The sequence below is a fragment of the Ursus arctos genome, unplaced genomic scaffold, assembly GCF_023065955.2.
Source record: "Ursus arctos isolate Adak ecotype North America unplaced genomic scaffold, UrsArc2.0 scaffold_33, whole genome shotgun sequence".
NCBI lineage: Eukaryota > Metazoa > Chordata > Mammalia > Carnivora > Ursidae > Ursus > Ursus arctos.
The window spans coordinates 2,221,637-2,242,521 of NW_026623019.1; the positions used below are offsets into that span (position 1 = coordinate 2,221,637).

A 20,885-nucleotide genomic window follows, 5' to 3' on the forward strand; every position below is an offset into this window, starting at 1 on the left:
TGTGGGAACACAGCAAGAAGCCCATCACACCTGCGCATGACGCGTCCCAGGAAGCAACTGTCCTTCCTGTTTCCGTATATTCACCAGCACCTCCCCATCTATCTTGCAGCGGCACGGGGTGCAGGGGGCCAGCCACCACTCCGAGACTGGGGGAGGCCGCCGGCGCTGCCCGGGGAGGCCTGTGAGCTCGTAGGAATTGCCTTCACCTGGGGACCAATTCAGGGAAAGAAGGACCAGGACGTCCGTCCTAACGTGTCTCTTATGGGGAGGAGCCACGAGAGCATCTGGCGCTGCCTGAAAGGAGCGCTCCATCTCAGGAGCCCCGGACGGGCCGAGCCGGGAGACCCACCGGCAGAGTCCGAGCACAGGCCCTGCTGGGGGCCACGCCAACTGCTACTCTGCCCGAGCCTCCCCCTCCTAAGCCAGGCCTTCCCCTCCGCACAAGGCTGGTCACTTTCTGTCTTCCCTGGAAATGACCCGTGGCGCCTTCCTCCCTGTGAGACCCTCAGAACACCATCCGCCCTGCACCTGGGCTTCTGTCCGCCCATCCGCCCCAACACCTGCGACGGCGTTCAACAATGAAACACGGGTCACGGCAACGCGGCCGCTGGGTCCCTTGGCCACTTGAGTATAAAAACCCCGGGAGCGGCGGCGTCTGCACAGTTGGGATGGGGAGACGTTTGAACGTGTTGGCCACCAGACAGTCCACGGGGTGGTTCAGGGCCTCGAGCATCAAAGCTCACTGAAACCACAGGTGAGCAGCCCCGCGGGGACCTGCAGACTCTAGTGGGACAAGAACGTCATTTGAAAGTCCCGCTCATTCACACACGGTGGTGTGGGTGGGGGTTTCTGGGGCCACGCCCAGTGGGGACCTGCCATGCAGCCCAGCAAGGCCTGGGCGGAGAGGCTGGGCCCCCAGAGAGGCAGCAGGCCCGGTGCCACCGTGGGCTCCGGGGGGCCGGGCACAGTGAGCAGCGAATGTACCGGGGGATTTGGGGGTCCGGAAACACACAGCCCTGCCCTGGCAGGGGTGCGGTCTGGGTCCGGGTGAGGGGGGACCCAGGCTGGGCAGGGAGTGGCCATCCTGGGAATCCTGAGCTCCAGGTGCAGCAGAGCCCAGAGACGTGGAGGGAACACAGCTCTGCTGCCTCCCCACGGCGAGGCTTAGAGTAGGGTGGGGCACCCACCATGCCTCAGTTTCTCCCCCTGTGAGTGAGGCTCCCCATAATGCCCATCCCACGGCCTTGACGGGGAGCTGAGGTGACCTGTGGAGCCCCAGCATGCTTCACACAGGGGAGGGACGAAGGTGAGAGAACCGCAGCCCTCTGCTGGGTCCACAGGCTGCCCCGGCGGCGAGAGGGGAGAGGTTTCCCCCTGGCCCTGTCGTGTTGTAAGCGACCCTGGAATCTGAACTTAAAAATACATATTTTGAATTAATATCGAAACAAAATTTGATCTCCCCCCAATATTTCTAATTTTCTAAATTAATTCTCATGCAAAAAAACATGATGTATGTTGCTTATCACCACTGAGATAAACGCTGACTGCACAGCAGAGAGCAGAGGACCATTTCTCACGTCCCAGGAGGGAAGGAAAGCAGGTCAGCTGTCCAGGGGCTCAGGGTCCTCAACTAGCCTTTCCTACTTTGCCCTTAAACATTAGCATTTGGGGCCGTGCCCTTAAGATTACCCAGTGGGGCATCGCGGGCTGTCCACAGAAAAGTCATTTTATTCATTTTTTATATGTGTGGACATTCGCATACAGGGATGAACCTCTATGTATGTCTGCAGGGCTGCAGGGCTCCAGGCAACGGGGCACAGGGTGGTTCCCACAGACGCCCCCCCAAATCGGCTGCTGCCCCAGCCCCGTTCAGCTCCCACTGCTTTTGGGTGTAGAATGGGGTATCCATACTGCGACTGAAACCAGAGCCACTCCAGGAAGAGGCGGGTGGTCCTACATTAGTTCTAATTCATGGCAGAACATTCTAGAAGATCAAAGCCACTGTCTTCTTGGATTCACTGGACCCTCAAAGGACAAAAACTCCTAAGAAGACTCCACACAAATCTTCAGACCTGCCCAACCCATCCTCACCCACGAACTCCACCCCATCTTCCTCCTGGACACATACCCACACCCTGAAAACAGAAATGGGGCTCATTCAGCATTAGAACTTTGCAGCATCATTCCTCTTCAGAATTTTTAAAATCCAGCCTTAGCTCCTCATTTCTGAAGCATCAAATTTACTCCTGCCCTACCGTCAGTGTGCTGAAAGTCCCGCTGCCCTAATCCAGGGCCGCCGCGGGCTGTCCGGGCTGTGGGACGACACTGGACGGGAGCCTTGGCTGTGGCACCCATGAGAGGAGCCAAACAACAGGTTAATCCTTCTAGCTTTTAAGACGGCATGGGTTAAATCACAAGGTAACCTCAACCCAGGTGTTTTTTAAAAGTTGGAAACATTGCCCGCTGGCCCCAAATGATCCAGGAAGAAATCATGGGCCCTTTCCAAGGAGCAACTGGGAAATCTGTTGCAGAGACAGCCAGCCACTTTACCCACGCCAGCACTCGAGAAGCAAACCCTCAAGCCGATTCTCCAAACTCCTGGGTCCCCAGCCTGAGGCAAGCGTGGAGCAGGAGCAACGGCCGTGCCAATGTCTCCAGGACCGAGCACGCGTGTCGGCGTCTGCCTCCAGTGCAGGGCGTGCACATGCATTTTTCTCTACTGGGTGTAAGCGGGTGGGTGCAATTGCCTAGCAGCGACCCCAGCAGCCTGCGATCAGCGTATTGGCTAGAAGGACACAGAAACCAAGACCTGGCCCCCACCAGCCCCCCACACGTACTGGTTTGTCATCCTACAGAGGAGAACAAGGGAAGCGTGTGCCAGTCAAGGTCTTGTCACTGACGCTCACTTTGTGTCATGTCTGTCAAACAGACACCTGGACAGCAGCCGTCAAGGCGGACAGCATTCCTGTGCTGGACACCCCCCGAACAGCTGGGGCGTCACCTGCTCCTTAGTGCGGCTACACCAGCCGTCTGGTGCCCTGAGCGCACAGGTGTGAAGCCGACAGCCGGGGGAGGTGGCATCACAGAAGAAGGGGCACCGGCGACTGGGAGTGGCGGCCACCAGGACCAGCAGGTCACGGAGTGTTACGTGCAGAGCGAAACCGCTCTGGGGAGCATCGTGCCTTCTTCCGCTACAACTCCTCGTTGATTCCCCGCCCTCCTGCTTGCTTCTCTTCCCCACGTGGTGCTTATCAGATAAAACCACAGGTAACAGCTTCCTAGTGGAATTTCTCAGTAGAATGGGTCAGATGAATTAAATTTTTGCCCGGACAACTACAGTCAAACTTTTTTTTCCATTAAAAACGTACAGCACAGAACATTAGTCTTACATCTTTCTTAGTCTTAAAAAATATAAATATAGAGGGATAATTTGTACAGGATGTATACGTATGTACACCTTTAATATGCACATGAGAAAATAAGAACAAGTTTATGAAACTTGCACTTGATGGACACCTTCCTCCTGGGACATCTGGACGAGGTTCTGAGCCCATGGGCAGCAGCCCGAGTTTCCGGAGCCCCCATACCCATCTTCCGGGAAGAACCGGGACTCCTGACCACTGGTGCAGGGTCAGGACAGGGCGGCTGGCTGGTCACAGGGTCTTCTCCACCGGCTGCTGCAGGCAGAGCTCGCTTCCGGCGGAGACGATGGGCACGCTGTTCTCCAGGTGGTGGTTGATGAGGTGGCTGATGCTGTCAAAGACCCTGTCTTTCGTCCGGACCTGGGAGGGACACAGAGGGCAGGAAAGCATGACACACAGGCAGACGAGAGAGAACGCACATGCTCAGAGCCAGCCAGACCATGGGAACCTGAGCAGCGCCTTCCCAGGGCCCCCACACTCTTAGAGACATGTCTGCAAAGTCCCCTGTCATTGTCACCAGCCGGTCAGTTCAGCCGGTCATCTGTCACCCACCTTCAGCAACCACCCTGGGCACCCCCCACCCCCCCGCTGCTAGCCGTTTCTCCCCTGCTCCCCTCCTGTCCCTGAAGTATCTGTCTGCCTGCCCTGCACTCCCGGCAGCAGGGAATCCACGCTACTCTTCCATCTCTGCCACCGGAGTGTGAGCCTGTCTGGGGTGCAGACACTGCTGGCCGCGTGGCTCTGGAGCCTTGTAGTGCCTGCCCACCAGCTTCTCCCGAACAAGTGAACACCTGGGGTGGGGTGGGGATGTGGGGGGAGGTCCACACTTCCCTCCGTTCACTGGGCCTATGCCCTGGTCCCTGAGCTGCTACACTCCCAGTGCAGACCAATGAAGAAGGCAGATGAGGCCCAGCCCAGAGCAGTCTCCCAGTCTGTTCTGGACATGATCCCCCTGCACCTGGGGTGACATGGGCAGGCCCTTTCTTAGAGGTGAGGGGCACTAGGAGCTCAGCTTGAGACTACTCTTGGGGTGTTGCCTTGACTTGGACTTCTTTTTCCCACTTCTTAGCAATTAAGACTCATTTAAGTTCTGGGGCAACAGGGGTGAATGAGGATTGATGACAGGGAGGTGTTTGGGACAGTAGTGTCAACCTGGGCTCACACCCAAACCACCTGACTGTGCTCAGTAAGCCCCAGGCCAACTCCACCAGGAGCTCGGGATGGGGCTCGGCCACCAGAGCGTTTCACAAAAACCCCGTGATTCCAACATGTTGCCCAGGCTGAGAGCCCACTGGTCGGCATCTTCAGAGTACGTAGGCTGGCTGCCGTAAACACACACATGCAAACAAAGGCACACAGGAGAGGTGAATGATATAAATTTACTGCCCAAAGAAGTAGGCCAGTTTACTCCATTCCCACAAATATTTGCTGAAACTGCGGTCTGGCTCCTGCCCAGAGAACTTGCAGCCCACAGAGCTATCTCTAGGGACCCCCCTACTCCGTGGTTCAGAAAAGAAGAAAGATCTGAAACTAATAATCTAAGCTTTTACCTTCGGAAACTAGAGAAAGAATAAAAAATTAGAGTAGAAACCAATGGCATTGGAAACAGGAAATCAATAGAGAAATCGATGATCTCAAAGCTGGTCCTTCAAAAAGGTGAATAAAAATTAATAAGCCTGCAGCCAGGCTAAGACAAAATGAGAGAGGACACAAATCCCTAATATCAGAAATGAAAGAAGGGTCATCACTATGGATCTTGTGGACATTAAAAGGATAATAAAGGAATACTAGAAACAGCTCTAGGCCCACAAATTTGATAACTCAGATAAAAATGGACCCATTTCTTGCAAGACACAACCTCCTAAAACTCTTACAAGAAGAAATAGATGGTCTGAATAAGACTGTGTCTATTTAAAAAACTGAATCAATCATTAATAATCTGCCAACACAGAAAGCACCAGGCCTAGATGGACTCATTGGTGAGTTCTACAGAACACTTAAAGAAGAAATTGTACCAAGTCCCTACAATCTCACTCAGGAAACAGAAGCAGAGGGAATACTACTTAACTCACTCAATGAAGCCAGTTTTACTCTAATATCAAAAGCAGACAAAGACACAGGGAAAGAGAACTACAGACCAACATCTCTTATGAACACAGATGCAAAAATCCTCAATAAAACATTAGCAAATTGAATCCAACAATGATTAGAAAGAATTACACACCATGACCGAGTGGGGTGTGTCCTGCATATGCAAGGCTGCTTCTATATTCGGAAATCAATTAACATAATCCTTCACATCATTAGGCCTAACGACAAAAAACTGCATGATCATATCAATAGATACAGAAAAGGCATTTAACCAAATTCAACCAATTCCTGATAAAAACTCTCAGTAAACCAGGAATACAGGGAGAACTTCCTCCACTTGATAAAGACATCTATAAAAATCCTACCACTAACATCCTCCTTCATGACGAGAAACTTGAACAAGGCCAGGATGTCCGGTCTCACACTCTTTTTCAACACCACAGTGGACGTCCTAGTTATGCAATAAGATAAAAAAAGGAAATAAAAGGCAAAGATAGCATTTTCAACAAATGGTGCTGGAACAACTGGATGTCCACACGCGAAGAAAAAAAAAAAAAAGAGCCTAGACCAGACCTTACGCCCTTCACTAAAACGAACTCAAAATGGATCACAGAACTAAATGTAAAATGTGAAACTGTAGAACTCCTACAAGATAACGCAGGGGGAAGCTTAGGTGACCGTGGGTTTTGGTGATGACTTTTTAGATACGACATCAAAGGCCTGATTCATGAATGAAAGAAATACTAAGATAAACTTCATTAAAATTAAAAACTTCTGCTCCACAAGTGACACAGTCAAGAGAGTGAGAAGGAGAGCCACAGACTGGAAGGAGATATTTGCTGAAGACACATCACAATGCACTGGTATCCAAAACATACAAAGAACTCTTAACACTAACAATAAGAAAACAAACAACCAGATCTCACCGAAGAAGACATACTGATGGCGAATAAGCACATGGGAAGGTACTCTGTATCACACGTCATCAGGGAAACACAAATTAAAATAAGACACCACTACAGACCTTTCAGAATGGCCAAAATCCAGAACACCAACAACCTCACATGTGGCAGCTGGAGCTCTCCTCACTGCTGGTGGGACTGTAGAGTGGCCCAAAGCCACTTTGGACGTTGGTTTGGTGGTTTCTTATAAAACTAAACATGCGTGAGAAGCAAGGTGCTGATGGCTGAGGCTCGGGGGTAGGGCGAGCCAGGGGAAGGAATCTACAGGGCAGTGGGCAAGGGGGTGGGGCCCATACCTTTTGCTTTAGGTATGGCGGGCTCGAGTTGCCTGGGAACATTTAAAGTAGGTGCCCAGCAGTACCCAGAAATACTGTTTAGAGATTGTACATTAACAAGTACACTCCACACACGACAGAATGATTATATCTGTTCTCTTCCGAAAGGTCACATGCTGGCTCGGGCAAAGCCATCAGACAGAGATGTTTCCTGATTAAAATCTGGTTCCATTGGAACAGGCTGCATACTCAGACCTGCTGCCCTTTGTCTAATGTCTCAGCTTGGGCTGGATCCACCTGTAGACACTCCACCCCCAAAGGCTCCAGCCCAAATACCACTAACTCAAGTGGGATACAGACCCACTCTGCCACATTGCCTGGCCTCCCCCAGATTTGAAATTAGGGTGAAGTTCATGTCCTTCCTAGACCCAATGGACACAGTACCAGACAATGCCAGGCTCGCATCAGGCCCCAGGGGCTACAATGCCAAGAGTCAACCTTGCGACCTTGTATGCCAATTGCTTACACCCTTCTAATCAATACCTTGTCCCACACGAGCACTCATTTTCCCCAACAGCAGGAGGAAAATTTAGAAACTCACAAATAACCTAACCTCCCACCTTAAGACACTAAAAAAAGGAAGCACATTAATCCTGCAGCAAGCAGGAGAAAGGACATCATAAAGATCAAAGCAGAGATAAACAGAGAATGGGAATACAGAAAATCAATGAAACCAAAAGCTCGTTCTTTGAAAAGACCAACAAATTTGACAAAGTTGGAGTACTTGCACTTCCCAATTCCGAAACTGAAACAGTGTGGAATGGATATAAAGACAGGCATATAAGCCAGTGGAAAAGATCAGAAGGCTTAGAAATGAACTCCAGCATATATGGTCAAGTGATTTTTTACTGTGGTATCAGGACCATTCAACAGGAAAGGGACAATCTTTTCAGCAAATGGTGCTGGGAAGACTGGATCCACATATAAAAGAATGAAGTATCCAGAGCTAATGCCACGTGCAAAAATTAACTCAAAATGGATCAAAGACCTAAATGTAAAACCTAAAATTCTTAGAAGAAAACACAGGGCAAACACTTCAAGACATTGAATTTGCAATGGTTTCTTAGATATGGTACAACAAAAGAAAAACCAGACAAATTGGGTGTCATGAAAATTGTAAAGTTTTGTGCATTAAAAGAACTATCAACAGAGTACAAAGGCAACCCACAGAATGGGGGGATAAATTTATAAATTGTGCATCCCGTCTGATAAGGGATTAATAGCCAGAATATATAAAGTTCTCCTAAAACTCAACAATAAAAAAACAAACAACCTGATTCAAAAAATGGGCAAAGAACTCGAACTGACATTTCTTCAAAGGAGATCTACATATGATCAAGCAGCACAGGAAAACATGTTCAATGTCACTCATCACCAGGGAAATGCAGATCAAAACTACAATATCATCTCATTAGGATGGCTACTGTCCAAAAACCAGAAAACAGCAAGTGTGGTCAAGGATGCGGAGAAATCGGAACCCTCGTGTACTGTCGGTGAGAAGGTAAAATGGTGCAGTCACTGTAAACTGATGGTTTCTCAAAAAATGTTTGTTAATGGATTATCATATGACTCAACAATTCCACTTCTAGGAGGCTACCTGAAAAGTTAAAGCAGAGTCTCAGATATCTGTATATTTTGTTAACAGCCATGTTTTCCACAATAGTTAAAATGTGGCAGCAACACACGCATGCAACGACTGCTGAGCGGGTAAGCAAAGTGTGGTCCATCCACATGATGGAACCACACGCAGTCTTGAAAAGGAAGGAGATCTGATACCTGAGGGCACTATGCCGAGTGAAATGGGCCAGGCACAAAAGGACAAATGCTGTGTGATGCCACTCACATGAGGTCCTCAGAGGAGTCAAATTTATAGAGACGGAAAGTATAACAGCGGATGCCTGGTGCTGGGGGTGGAGGGGACAGGGAGTTATTTAATGGGGACAGAGTTTCAGTTTTGCAAGATGAGGAACGTTCTGGAGACAGCTGATGGGGACAGTTGTATCCATACCAGTGGACTCTACACTCAGCACTGGTTTTGGTGGTAAATTCTATGTTATATGTATTTTACCCCAATAAAAAATTTGAAAAGAAGAAAGAAAAAAAACTAACAAAGGATGTGAATAGACATTTCTCCAAAGAAGATGCATAAAAAGCCAATAAGCACCTGAAAAGATGCTTGACATTATTAATCATCAGGGAGAAACACAAGTGAAAATCACAATGGTGTACCACTTCCCACCCACAAAGACGACAGAATCGAAACACCGGACAATGACAAGGGTAGGAGCAGCAGAGAGAAATTGGAGCCCTCGCACGCTGTAAGTTGGAACAGAAAATGGTGCAGCTGCTTTGAAAAACCATCTGACAGTTCCTCGAGTGACAGATTATAGAGTTACCCTACGACCCAACAAAGGCACTCCAAGGTATAGATCCAACAGGAATGGACACATACGTCCCCACAGAAACGTGGACACCGTGTTGGCAACAGTGTTGTTCGTAACAGCCAAACATCCATCAGCAGACCCGTCACAAGTAAACGTGGTCTGTCCGTAGGTGGAACATTATTTGGCCACAGGAAGGAATGAGCTGCTGACACGTGCCACAACGTGCACGAGCCTGGAAAACACTACACTCAGGACAAGAGGTTAGGTGCAAAAGTCTACATATTTATGTGATCCTATTCAGAGGGAAGTCCAGAAGGGAGAACCCGGGGAGACTAAAGGACTAGGGGCTGGGAGGCTGGCGAGGTGGCGGCCGAACCCTGTCGCGTTCCTCTTGCAGGGGATAATCGTGTTCCAGATCGACTGCGGTGACGGAGGCACACATCTGTGAATATACTAACGAGCACTGAATCCTACACTTCAAATGGCTGTGTGTGTGAATTATATCCCCCTGAGGCTGTTTTTAAAGCCTCAGAGTCTATCAGTTGGTAGAAAATCTGGGGGTCAGAGAAGCAGGGAAATGAAGCCACAGGGGACACAACAACCCAAATCATAATGTGGGATATTCTACAGACAAATACATGTCTAGTCGCGCAAACAAATCACTGGTGTCAGGGGAGACGGAAGGAAACTGGAGTAAGATGCACCACTTGGACCACGTTGGAATTCTGATTCCAACAAACGTACTATACAAAGAACATCTTTGAGATACTCAGGGAAATTTGAATATGTTGAGTAACTATCTTTAGTTTCGCCGGCTATAACAATGATGTCGTGTTGTTGTTGGAGGAGACCATGCTGAAGTATTCACCAGAGGGACGGCAGGATGCCTGGATATGCTATCAAATGCTCTGGAAAGCTCCTCCCTCCCCTTGCTCTCCATTGCCTTTCCTTTCTGAATGAACGACCAGTCCAAACGCCAAGGAGGTAGACAGATGTCTGTGCTTGGGTTGGAGGTGGTCCCAGTTGCCCCCACGGGAGACTGGCGTCTGGGCGGAGTCAGGAGCATGCCTTGAGACAGGTGTGGGGTGTCAGAGGCAGTGGTGCCAGGCAGGGGTGGGCAGCCCTTGTGGGCATCAGGGCTGGGAAGGGGCGGTCAGAGCATGCTCAGGGGGACAGGGAGCCCACGGGGAACAGCCGGGCAGGGAAGCTGGTGCCCCCACAGGGTGAGGGCGGCGTCCACAAGGGGAGGGGCAGCGGCTGTTGGGGGGGCGTGTTGTACAGGAGAGTTAACCAAACAGGTGAAAACACTAAGGCTGAGGGGTCAGGCTTCTCGTTGCTGGAGAAGAGAGTTACAAATGTAGAAAAAGAAAAAAGTCGGATGAACTCTGTGATATCAGACTGGGATTGGAAGAATTGTTGTGAACATACGATTTCTAACACACAGAGACACAGAAATGGACACAGATATGTACGCGTGCCGGTGTGCACGCACACCCGTGTCTGCACCAATCTGTCCGTCTCGAGCTGCAGGAGCAGCCCCGCCCTCAACGTGAGGAAGAACCAGGCCGGGGTTCCTTCGGAAAAGTGGCTGATTGCAGGGCTGCAGCGGAGGAAGACGACGCTGTCATACTGCTGGGTGTGTGAAGGAGGAAGGTGCAAAAAAACAAGGCCGTGTCAGAGGGACACCGGAACCCACGCGAAGGTGCAGGACGCGAATAGAGCAGCCGGCACTAACCCACTAAACCACACAGGGAGCCATGAACCACACGGATAAAAACGAGTTCATGAACAGGGTGAAGTCTGGTTGGGAAGAGGGTATTTCCGTAGCTGCACGATGCCTCCCCCCAAGTATTTAATAATTACAAGAGAAGGGGAGAGTCCGAAGGGGAGAAGCCGGTCCAGTGCCCCCCTTCGTCCAGCTTCCAAGTGAACGTTCGCAAATGCCACTTCCTGGGGCTGCTGGGGGGCAGGAAGGGGGTCTGCAGGAGCAGGCGGCAGTGGCGCATTGGGCTGAAGACCCAGTTCTGGTGGCGGCACAGGACCCCGGCCCCGAGTGCACGACGCTCGCATTGCAGTACCCAGGGTGATGGGGCATTTGAGTGAGGTAGCCTCAGATCATCCCGGAGAAGAAGCTGTACTGCACTTTCAGAAGATATCCTCCCTCCCCCAGATAGATGGGGCGAAGCGAGATCAGGTCAGTACTGGTCAACTTTGCAGCCAGTGATAGCTACGTTGGGAGGTCGTTACTCCTTTGTCTCTACATCTGTGCATTCAGGAAACACCGAAGGTGCGGAAGACAGAGACAGAGCGGGAGGAAGAGCAGGCAGGACGGAAGGGACGGAGGCTGTTGGAGCAACACAGCCTCGGTCTATGTGCAGAAACAGAGAAGACCTGGAACAACGGAAACACCCGTCAAAAATTGAAAAACGAGCTAGCCTTTCATTTTCAGACGGAACATCAAGAATTGACAGTGTAAGATAACGGCACCCAAAGACAGAGTCTGTCTGCACCTGCTGCTCGGGATCCGGATCTGACGGGGTGAGCCGCCCGGGCTGTCACTTCCCATCCAAGCCTCCATGACTTCTTGCTCGGTTACACTTTGCAGGTGTTATGTCGACATGAAGTTAAAAGACACGATGGCCCTACCCCACCAGGCACCTTGCACGGCTCTCGTGTCTCCTGCAGTCAGGTCTGTGTGAGCTGAAGAGTCCCCAGCGAGGCCACTGACAGCCCCGCTCTCTCCACTCCTCTCTTCTCTTTGGAGCCCCCGGGTTGACAAGGCGGACCCGGGAGACGGAGGCCCCCCCCAGGACCTGAATCACCCAACCAAGGACCCAAGGGGCAGGAGAGCTCCTGACACACACCGGCAGCTCGAACCAGTGAGACGTCCCACGTCATTTGTTAATTCAGCACAGCCTAGTCTGCCTGAGACAAAGGGAATTTTAAAATAACAAGGCTTTTTCTCAAGTGGTGGGATGGGGCAATTTGTTTTCTTCATTACTCTCAGAATAAAATAAAATCCTAATAAACGTGGGGTGTTGGACGGTTGCCATTGTTTTGTGATTTCCGGAAGGCAAAGCCCGACTTGTGCTTTTCAAAGGTGCCACACCCTGAGACCACGTCTGGGAAGTCCACGGAACACCAGCCATGGGTGCAGGTGGGCCAGCCCTGGCTCATTCAAATGCAAGCACGTGCCCCCCCCCCCCCCTGCCCCCGCTCTACCGGCCCCTCCAGCCAAAGGGATGAATCCGGGACAGGGGCCTCAGAGAATATCTTAGACTCGAGAGGTCTGACTGAACGACGGTGAAGATGTTGCAGAAAAAAGCAGCTCTCCAGACTCCATCTCCGGAGCTGCTCCTGCAGAGCTGGAGCCAGCCACGGCCCATGCGGTCCCACAGCTGCCCAGGAGCTCAGGAGCCCCGACCCCGCCCTCCTCATCCCCCGAGGTTCCAGCGACCCCAGGAGCCCCCGTCTTGCACCATCAGTGTGCAGTGCGAAGGCACCCAGGTTGGTGTACTCGGCAGTAAATTTAGACTCAGAACTGTTTTGCATCCTTATTTCTCTGAGTAATCTGTTCTGCCAAGTTTCCCCCTTTATAGTCAGGGACCAACCAATTACCATGAAAATCAGATGAATAAATATTGAAGAGAATGTGTTCATCGTCTATTTTGGTGTCCTAACAGCAAGGAAGCGACATTGCATTTGTGACTACGTCGTTCTCAGCTGAAGCCTTCCTTCACTGGATCAATTAAACAGGATCAACAGATCCAGCAAAAAGCCTCCCAAAGGAACAGTTATTAGGAGGTGGGACTTACAGATTTTCTCAGCGGCACTACACATTTCTCCTCCGAAATTAAAGCCGTGTGGACAGCATAGCCTGGGGTCGTGACTTGCTCGAACACCTGCGAGCTCATGGCCGCAGCCTGGCTCCCCTCACCGTCTGCACTGCCCTGCCCCCCGCGTGCGTGTGTAGAGTAGTGGTCCTACCTGTCTTTCCTTAATCGTCCTTTCGTCTATAAGGACCGAGTACATAAAACATTGACTGTCTTTGCTCTATGAGACGGTATAATTTAGGTAAATTGCGAACTTCTCATCTTTAAAAAATACCTAAAAGTTTCAACGACAATCTTTATATTTTCACAGAATTGCTTGGTATTTTCTTTCAGACAACAGAGATGCCTTAGCAGGAGCCCTTGCAAATGGGAATCACTCTGCACGGATTCTAGACAGACACTCCCATCAGCAGCGGGGCCCCTTAGCACCACGTGGTCTCTGGGGCTCTCAGCTCCCGAGAAAGCCCCACGTCCCTCTGAGCCTTCACTGGCCACGTGCATGTCGACTACCCACGATGTGCCCAGCACTGTTCTATGTGCTGGGGTAATGCGGTGACTAAGGCTGCTCCCCTCACAGAGGTGACAGTCTAGTGGGGAAAACCAATAAGCAGGTTAACAAATAAATGAGTGGTTTGTGAGAAGGGCTTCAAGGTCAAAATAAATCACTGTGCGGAAATCGGGGCTGTCTGGGGGATTCTATGAGATGCGACGGGGAGGGAAGGCTTCTCTGATCCAGAGTGAACCTAGCTTGTTGTAAGAGGTGAACAGAGCCCTATAATGTTGACACCCCGACCAGATGAGTAGCACACGGTAAAGGCAGCAAAGACAGTGAAGACGGCCTCAGGAAGCACCAATGGAGACATCCGAAAGTTAGTGTTAGATCCCCAAACCCAGCAACGCAGCTCCTGAAGGCTATGTCAGGACGAAGCAGGGCTCATGCCGGGACGTAGCATCAGAAAACCTGCCTGTGCAAATCCCCACGTTCACAGACTCAAGAAGTGACCACATTATTATTGCATTACTTCAGACAATGCTCACGAAGCATTTGATAAAACCCAATATGACAAAAGTAATTAAGAAATTAACACGTACGAATTCCACACAAGCAGAAATTGTTTTGTAACTGGTTCTCGGCTGTAGCCCAGGTGTCAAAACCAATACCTGGATTCAGTAGCTATTCGGTGCACTGTTGGGGAGTGAGTGAATGAATGAGGGAATAAGATCCTTTCGGCTCTTGAAGACAGTCTACCAAAAGCTTACATCATCCTTAATGGAACAAAGCCTCCAACAGCCCTACTCATGCTGGGAACAAGACAAGGGCGCCCCCTCCCGGTCAACGCCCACGGGCACCCGGTGAGCGCGGTGAGGTGAGACCATCCCACAGGGTCAGAAGCTGGAAGGCAGGAGACACAGCTGTCGGTGTTTGCCATGGCACGACCACCGTTCCGGAAAAACCACTGCAATCAGCAAGATTTCTGGGCATGAGATCACAACACATTCCTCTCCTGCAGCAATCACTGGAGAAAACGTAACCAAAATAACACACCACTTACAACAACATTGAAACCAGACACTCTAGGAAGTAACGAAACAAAGCAAGCACAAGAACAATCTGGAGAGAATTTTTAAATTCTAACAAAGGACACCTTGACACTAAATAAGCAGAGACTCATGACATATTAATGGACTTGATGATTTAATGCTGAAAAGTGTCAGCGCTCCCTGAAACTCCTCTGTAAATTCAACGCCAGTCCTACCAAAATCATGCATTTTCGGTGCCTAGATAAACTGACTCTAAAAACCAGAACAAAAAGGAAAAAAGATCTGAGAACAGCTACAACAGAGAATACAAAAAGGAGTTTCAAGAGGAAGGTGTTAAGCCTGTTTCAAAGCCATGATGACCAAAAGGCGTGGTACTTGTACCAGGACTGAACGGTCAGCTGGACAGAACAGGGTGGACACTCGAGAAACAGCTGGACACGCGGAGTGCGGAGTGAGTAACACAAGGACCATCCGTATGACCCAACGTTGGCTCACTGCCTGGCGATCTAAACAATGTCGGGTCCCTATCTTAGGTCATCTTTGAAATACCTCTAGTCAGAATTAAAACGTAAATGTGAAAAATAAAGCTTCCAAAGCCAAACGAAGAAAATATAAAGAACATGGTATGTCTGTGACCACGGGTGAGGAAATCCTCTAAAACTCAAGACCATAGATCTTTATAAAAGGGAAACTTTTGTTTGGTGGAGAACATCATGGACAAGATGATCCAATAGTGAAAAAATGGGAGAGTTCGTATGGAGAGTCTATGTTTGAGAAACTCAGCAAGAGAGTCCAGGGAGAAGTTAAGAAGAGAAATGCGGGGGAAAGGCAGGAACGTGATGCTTCCAGGAGGAACCTGTGGACGTGGGGTCGAAGGACAACACAGCCAACACCGAGACACGCTTTCCTCCCCACCACCCCCCACCCCCAATTCACCACACTGGGAGGACAACATTGAGGAGGACGAGGGGGGAACCCTGACACTTGGCTGCTGCCCCCCTCCCTGGTAGTCCAGCCATTCTGAAAGCAAACGCAAGCCCCTGGTGATACTAACTGTACGCATATCCTGTGAGCACAAACCCCAGTCCTGGGATGTGCCCCAGAAAGACCATCGTGGGGAAACAAGCAGGAGGCTTCCTAGTGCCTTCAGCCCTTCCCGAGAGATTTCCACAAGTGACGTGTGGCCGCAGACGGGGGACACCAAGCAGCCCAGCCAAGGGACGATTCCGTGTACAGAAAGCACTACAGACAGATCTCAAAAACATGTGCAGAAGGAAAAACCAAAGAAATGAAATGGGGTTTGAGGAGCAGTATTATGTTTGCAAATTTCTAAGACGCACAAACAAACAGTATACATTTTCCCTAATGTACTTATGTGGGAAAAATCCCCATGACCAAAGAAGGTGGGTTGTAAGGAGTCACATTACATTCCCAGGGAGGGGTTGTCCAGGTGCGGGCGGGGGGTGGAGGATGCACAGAGCTGAGGTGCAGACACCTGAAGCCATAAATTAGGTCATGTGCCCCGCCACCAAATTAAATTAAATTGCGTTCAAGTCCAACCGAAGACTGAAGCTTCGTCCCTACCCATCAATCAGGGCAGGCAATGCTCTTAGCTACTATTTGTTCATGCTACCAGCATCTTTGTTTTCACCGGATAACAGGTTTTAAACAACAATCCTGGAATTTATTTAATGGTTCAGTTAAAGTCATTATATTTATTAAACTTAACAATTCTTGGACTGTGCCAAGATCAAGTCAAATCTCTTTGTTAGCTGGAAGATGGGAAATTCAGGCAAACCCACAGAGCTCTTCAGACATGACCGTGCTGCCAGGAACAGTCAAACTCACTGTAACGAGGCGTGACTTCCCTGAGTGGGATAGCAAGAGGCCAATTAATAGGGGTTTTATGTATGGCCTCACCACAGCGTATACTCTAGGAACAGAAACTCAGTGATTCAACTTTTGGAGATACTTGAGGTAAATATTGAAAGCCCAGGACCCTTGCACTTCCATATCCACTAAGAATGTATTGGACAGGAAGACTTTCTCAGAATTTGTATTTATTTATTGTAAAGGACATCAGCGTTAAATCTTTCACCCCAGGCCCTCGTGATTTTCCAAGCTCGAGCCCCGCTCTGGCCTGAATTTACAAGCCCTCTGCATCTGGGCTCCCGCGTCCCAGAAGACTGGCCGCCAGGACCTCAGCCAGCACGCATGGCTAATGGAGGGAAAGCGTGGTCATCTAGCTCAGAGACCAAGGGGAGACCGTTCTAAGGAGGCAGGTCTTGTCCTGCCCCCTGCTCACCGTGCCTTCCGGGTCCACGAGCAGCAGGTGCTTGGCCTGGCCGTTGTGCATTCCCGTGAGGACGAAGGAGCCTGGGTTTGTGGCGCTCTTCCTGACCAGGAAGTCCCCATCTTTCTTCAGCAGGCCCTCAGCCTCCTTCCGGCTCATCTCCCCTTGGTACCAAGGCTCCCCTTCTAGCTCCTCCAGCATCTTAGCATCTGGGGCTCTCGGGGTGACGGGGCTGATGCACTCCACAGAGGCTGCTTTGCTCAGCACAGGCCCCAAGGACTGGTTCCTGAGAGCATCTTCAAAAGGTTCTGTCAACAACAATCACCAGAAACAAGTGAACCCCAAGAACAACAAAGGACAAAATGCACAATGTGATCGATGGAAATGCCATGGCAACTTCCGCCTGAAACAAACCTACAGAAAAACAACTGGCTGGTAATATTCACCACAGCCTAAACCCTGGCATGATTTTTTGATGAGTCTGCTTTCCCAAGACAGCTGGATGCTGTGCCTCGTGCCAAGGATTCAAGCATATCCTGTCTAGCCAGTTAGAATGACTTCACTTTTGCACACTGCACAAGGCCATGCATGTTACAGGCCATCTACTTCTTCTGGAACATCGGCTACCCTTTTAATAAATCTGTTTTCTTCTGAATGAAAACCTGCCAATGCTAATGAACATGAACAGAAAGATAATCCGCAAGGTTAGATTTAGCGCAAAACCTATACCCAACCATCAGATGTTAGTTTCAAAATTCTTGCACCAGGCATATTTTTAAAAGAGAAGTAAACTGACATTTTTGGGGTGCCTTTTGTGTGACTTGCCCCAGTTAGGAGTGCCACCTCCCCTTGGCCTTCGCTTGTTTCCTCTGTGGAAAAAGGCTCCTGTGTGACTTTCTGAGCTCGAGCATGACTGTGCGTCCTTCAGGGTACACTTCCCACCATGGGCAACAGACAACAGCAACACAAAAAGTCCCCAGGGACATCTGATGAAACCTCAACTCTCCATTTTCAAATGAGGTAATATGTAGAAAAGCACTCGAAAATGCACATGGTGCCACACAGTGTAAGGTGTGATGATGACGACACGGGACCATGTTGCCAAGCAGCACAATGCCAGCACCACGGGAATGGGAACGGTTCTCTTTGAGCACAACTATGTCCCCTAAGTTCAACATTGTTCCTGGGATATAGTCCATACCCACAAATATTCAACAAATGCTCTAGAAGGAGACCAATTGTTAGTAGAAGATGGGCAGGAGTCAGATGAATAAATGAAACCCAAATCAGGGCATCTTGATACTTGCTAAATTGTTCACAAATCTGGGAGTAAAAGCAGATTTAAACTATTGCCTAAAAGTAGAATTTCTGTTTTTTATCCCTTTTTTTCCTGATTACCTGGAGTAGTTGAAAGGTTGTATTATACCACTTCTACACCATCATCACCACCACCACCATCATCATCACCACCATCACCACCATTACCACCATCATGACAACCATCACCCTTATTACCACATAATCACCACCATTACCATCATCACCATCATTATCATCATCACCATCATCACCATCATCATCACCACCATCACCATCATCACCACCATCACCATCACCACAATCACCACCATCACCATCACCACTACTACCATCAGTACCAGGAGCAGCACCATCACCACCACCATCATTATTTAGCTCTGGTGGTTTAAGAGAAACAACACAGAATGCTGGCTTAATTCTTTTTCCAGACTTTTCAATAGAAATTACCCTCTCCAGGGCCCTTTCTTCTTCTTGTCTCCCCTTCGCTGGTTTGGGAGCAGGTGTAGAAATGGATGGATGACAAAGGGTGGCTCTGGTTCTCATTTTTCTCAAACCTCGTCTTATCTACCTCTCCTCAGGCTCTGGGGCCAGGAGCCACTGGTAAACTGACTAAATTAAACAGTGAAAATTGACCATAAATACTGGTACCAAATTGCAGTTGGGAGACAACATTACAGCTGGAGCACATGCTCAGAGAGCCACCACTTTGCTCTGCATCTTGGGAAAGTCGCTTCATACTTCTGTGGCTGTTAATACATTTTTTAAGAGATGGGATTTGATTAGATGATCATTAAGGTGCCTCCAAGACCCAAGAGTCCCCAGTTCTTCTGTTGCAGTGATATTTGCAAGTCAGAATGGGAATCCACTGTCCAGGAAACCAAAGTGGCGGAGGAGAAACAGACTTTTGTCGTCAGGAGGCCATCTGACCGTAGCAGCACTCAAGCACACCCTCATTTACCCACAGCACCACGGACAGCGCGTGTTGCACCAGGAAGCCTGCCTTGGCCAGCCTCAAGGAGCCTGCGTTTTCTCCTCTGTAACAGAGTGGTAATAATGGTAGCTACCTGCAGGACTGTTGCAGAAATTAAATATTTCTGCACATGGTAGACACTTGTTAAATTCTCAAGGAATTTCTTCAGCCTGTAAAATTCTCAGGGAGCTGACAAAGCAATATGGGGATGTAAAGCTCTTTGTGAACTCAGGAAGCTCCTTCAGAATTCCTTAGCAACAGTTCCCACTTTCTTTACCCAGTTCATGGAGATTTACTCATCCCAGTCTACACGACAAACCGCAGGTCCACAGCATGCATCGCTGCACTGCTGAGGAGCTTCCTGTCACACTCCTCATCCTGTTTTGGGGTTCACCAGGGCACTTGTTGCTACCTGCGAACACACCATGCTTACCTACGCTCCATGAGACCCTCTACCTTGCTTTCCTACAGACCCCAGGAAGCAGAATGGTATGTGACCCACACTAGGTGCTCAACGGACAGGAATATGAGAGAGTGAACATGTGTGCACACGGGAGAGCAAGTGTGTGTGTGCGCACAAAAGAGCGAGCATGTATGTGCGCGGGAGAGGGTGCATCGCTCTTTCTTGCTTGCATGTTGGTCCTGCTCAACAGCCTGAGGGCTCTGTGGAGAAGGGGCGTGCATTTCACCTCGGCATCCTTACCAACTATTATTTAAGTGAATAAACCAGTGCTTTGTGTGTGTGTAAATCATTTGTCTCAAAGCATGTGCAGCTCTTCAAGAGGAACGTCAGTTCCAAAAAGAGGGGAAATTGCTCTGCCTCCGGACCTCAGAGAGGGCTGTCATCCCAAAGCAGAGGTCAGCCAAGTTCAAAGCCTTGAAAAGCCCAATCACAACCCAGAAAAGTGCAGACAGCCCTCACTGTTCATCCGAACCCTGCTAGCAGAAAGCATGCTAACTGCCCAGGTTTCAATAGAAGAAGGCACTGCAGAAAGCAACCTCAGAAGACAGGAAACGCAGACGAATGGCAACCCACTCATGTCAAAGAGGTCCTTCCGAGGGCTGCTCTCTGTGCTGCTGCCCGAGGCTGGCGTGGCCTGCGCTGGGAGGTGCTGGGCGTTCACGTAGGTGGGGGCTTCTCCAGGGGCCAAGTGCACTCTCCCCTCCGGCATGCTGTAGATGTCCGAGGACCCTGCAACAAGAAAACGAGCCCTCTCTTCTCTTACAACAGAAAGGGTGGTCATTGGCACATCTGCCAGTAAGCCGCCCCACCCTGCATGGAGATGATTCTACGGGCTGTCAGAGAATTTCTCTTGCGGGTCCCCATTGGCTAAATGCCCCTTTTCGGACCCTGTCACCACTGTTGTGTTCTGGCCAGGACTGTTTGCCAGCCTTCTTGTCAAAATGCAACCGGGCAGCCCGCGAGGGTGGACACGTGATCGCTAGGGCCTGGCCGAGACTCTGGCCCTGACCTGGGTGGGGCAGTGGAGCAGGCATAGCGGGGCAGAGGCTGCCTGGGTCCCCTTATCCCCTTTACAAAGGCGCCAGAACAAGGAACAGAGCAGGAGAACCACAAGCCTCATTTAAATTGCCCGGTTTTGCCCGTAAGTGTAAATGGATGCTTTGTAGATCAATCCCATTCTAGCAGTGCAGTGCCAGGCACCCTTCCTCACAAACAGAGCAGGCCTCATGCCCCAGGCTCCGCACAGGAGGCCCAGGGTGGGCATGTGATC

The 20,885-nt window shown here is 50.0% G+C and overlaps 1 protein-coding gene across 1 annotated transcript in view; it reads right to left on the minus strand.

Annotated features, from left to right (window-relative positions):
- Nucleotides 1–1,786: 1,786 nt before the first annotated feature.
- Nucleotides 1,787–20,885, minus strand: part of SHC3 (SHC adaptor protein 3) — a 100,726-nt gene continuing 81,627 nt past the window's right edge. Inside the window, exons 10-12 of the mRNA XM_026519187.4 lie at nucleotides 20,189–20,344; nucleotides 16,875–17,170; nucleotides 1,787–3,782 (exon numbers count right to left, since the gene is read on the minus strand). Coding sequence (XP_026374972.2) covers nucleotides 3,654–3,782; nucleotides 16,875–17,170; nucleotides 20,189–20,344 — 581 coding nt within the window. The 3' untranslated portion in view covers nucleotides 1,787–3,653. The remainder of the gene's footprint in view (nucleotides 3,783–16,874; nucleotides 17,171–20,188; nucleotides 20,345–20,885) is intronic.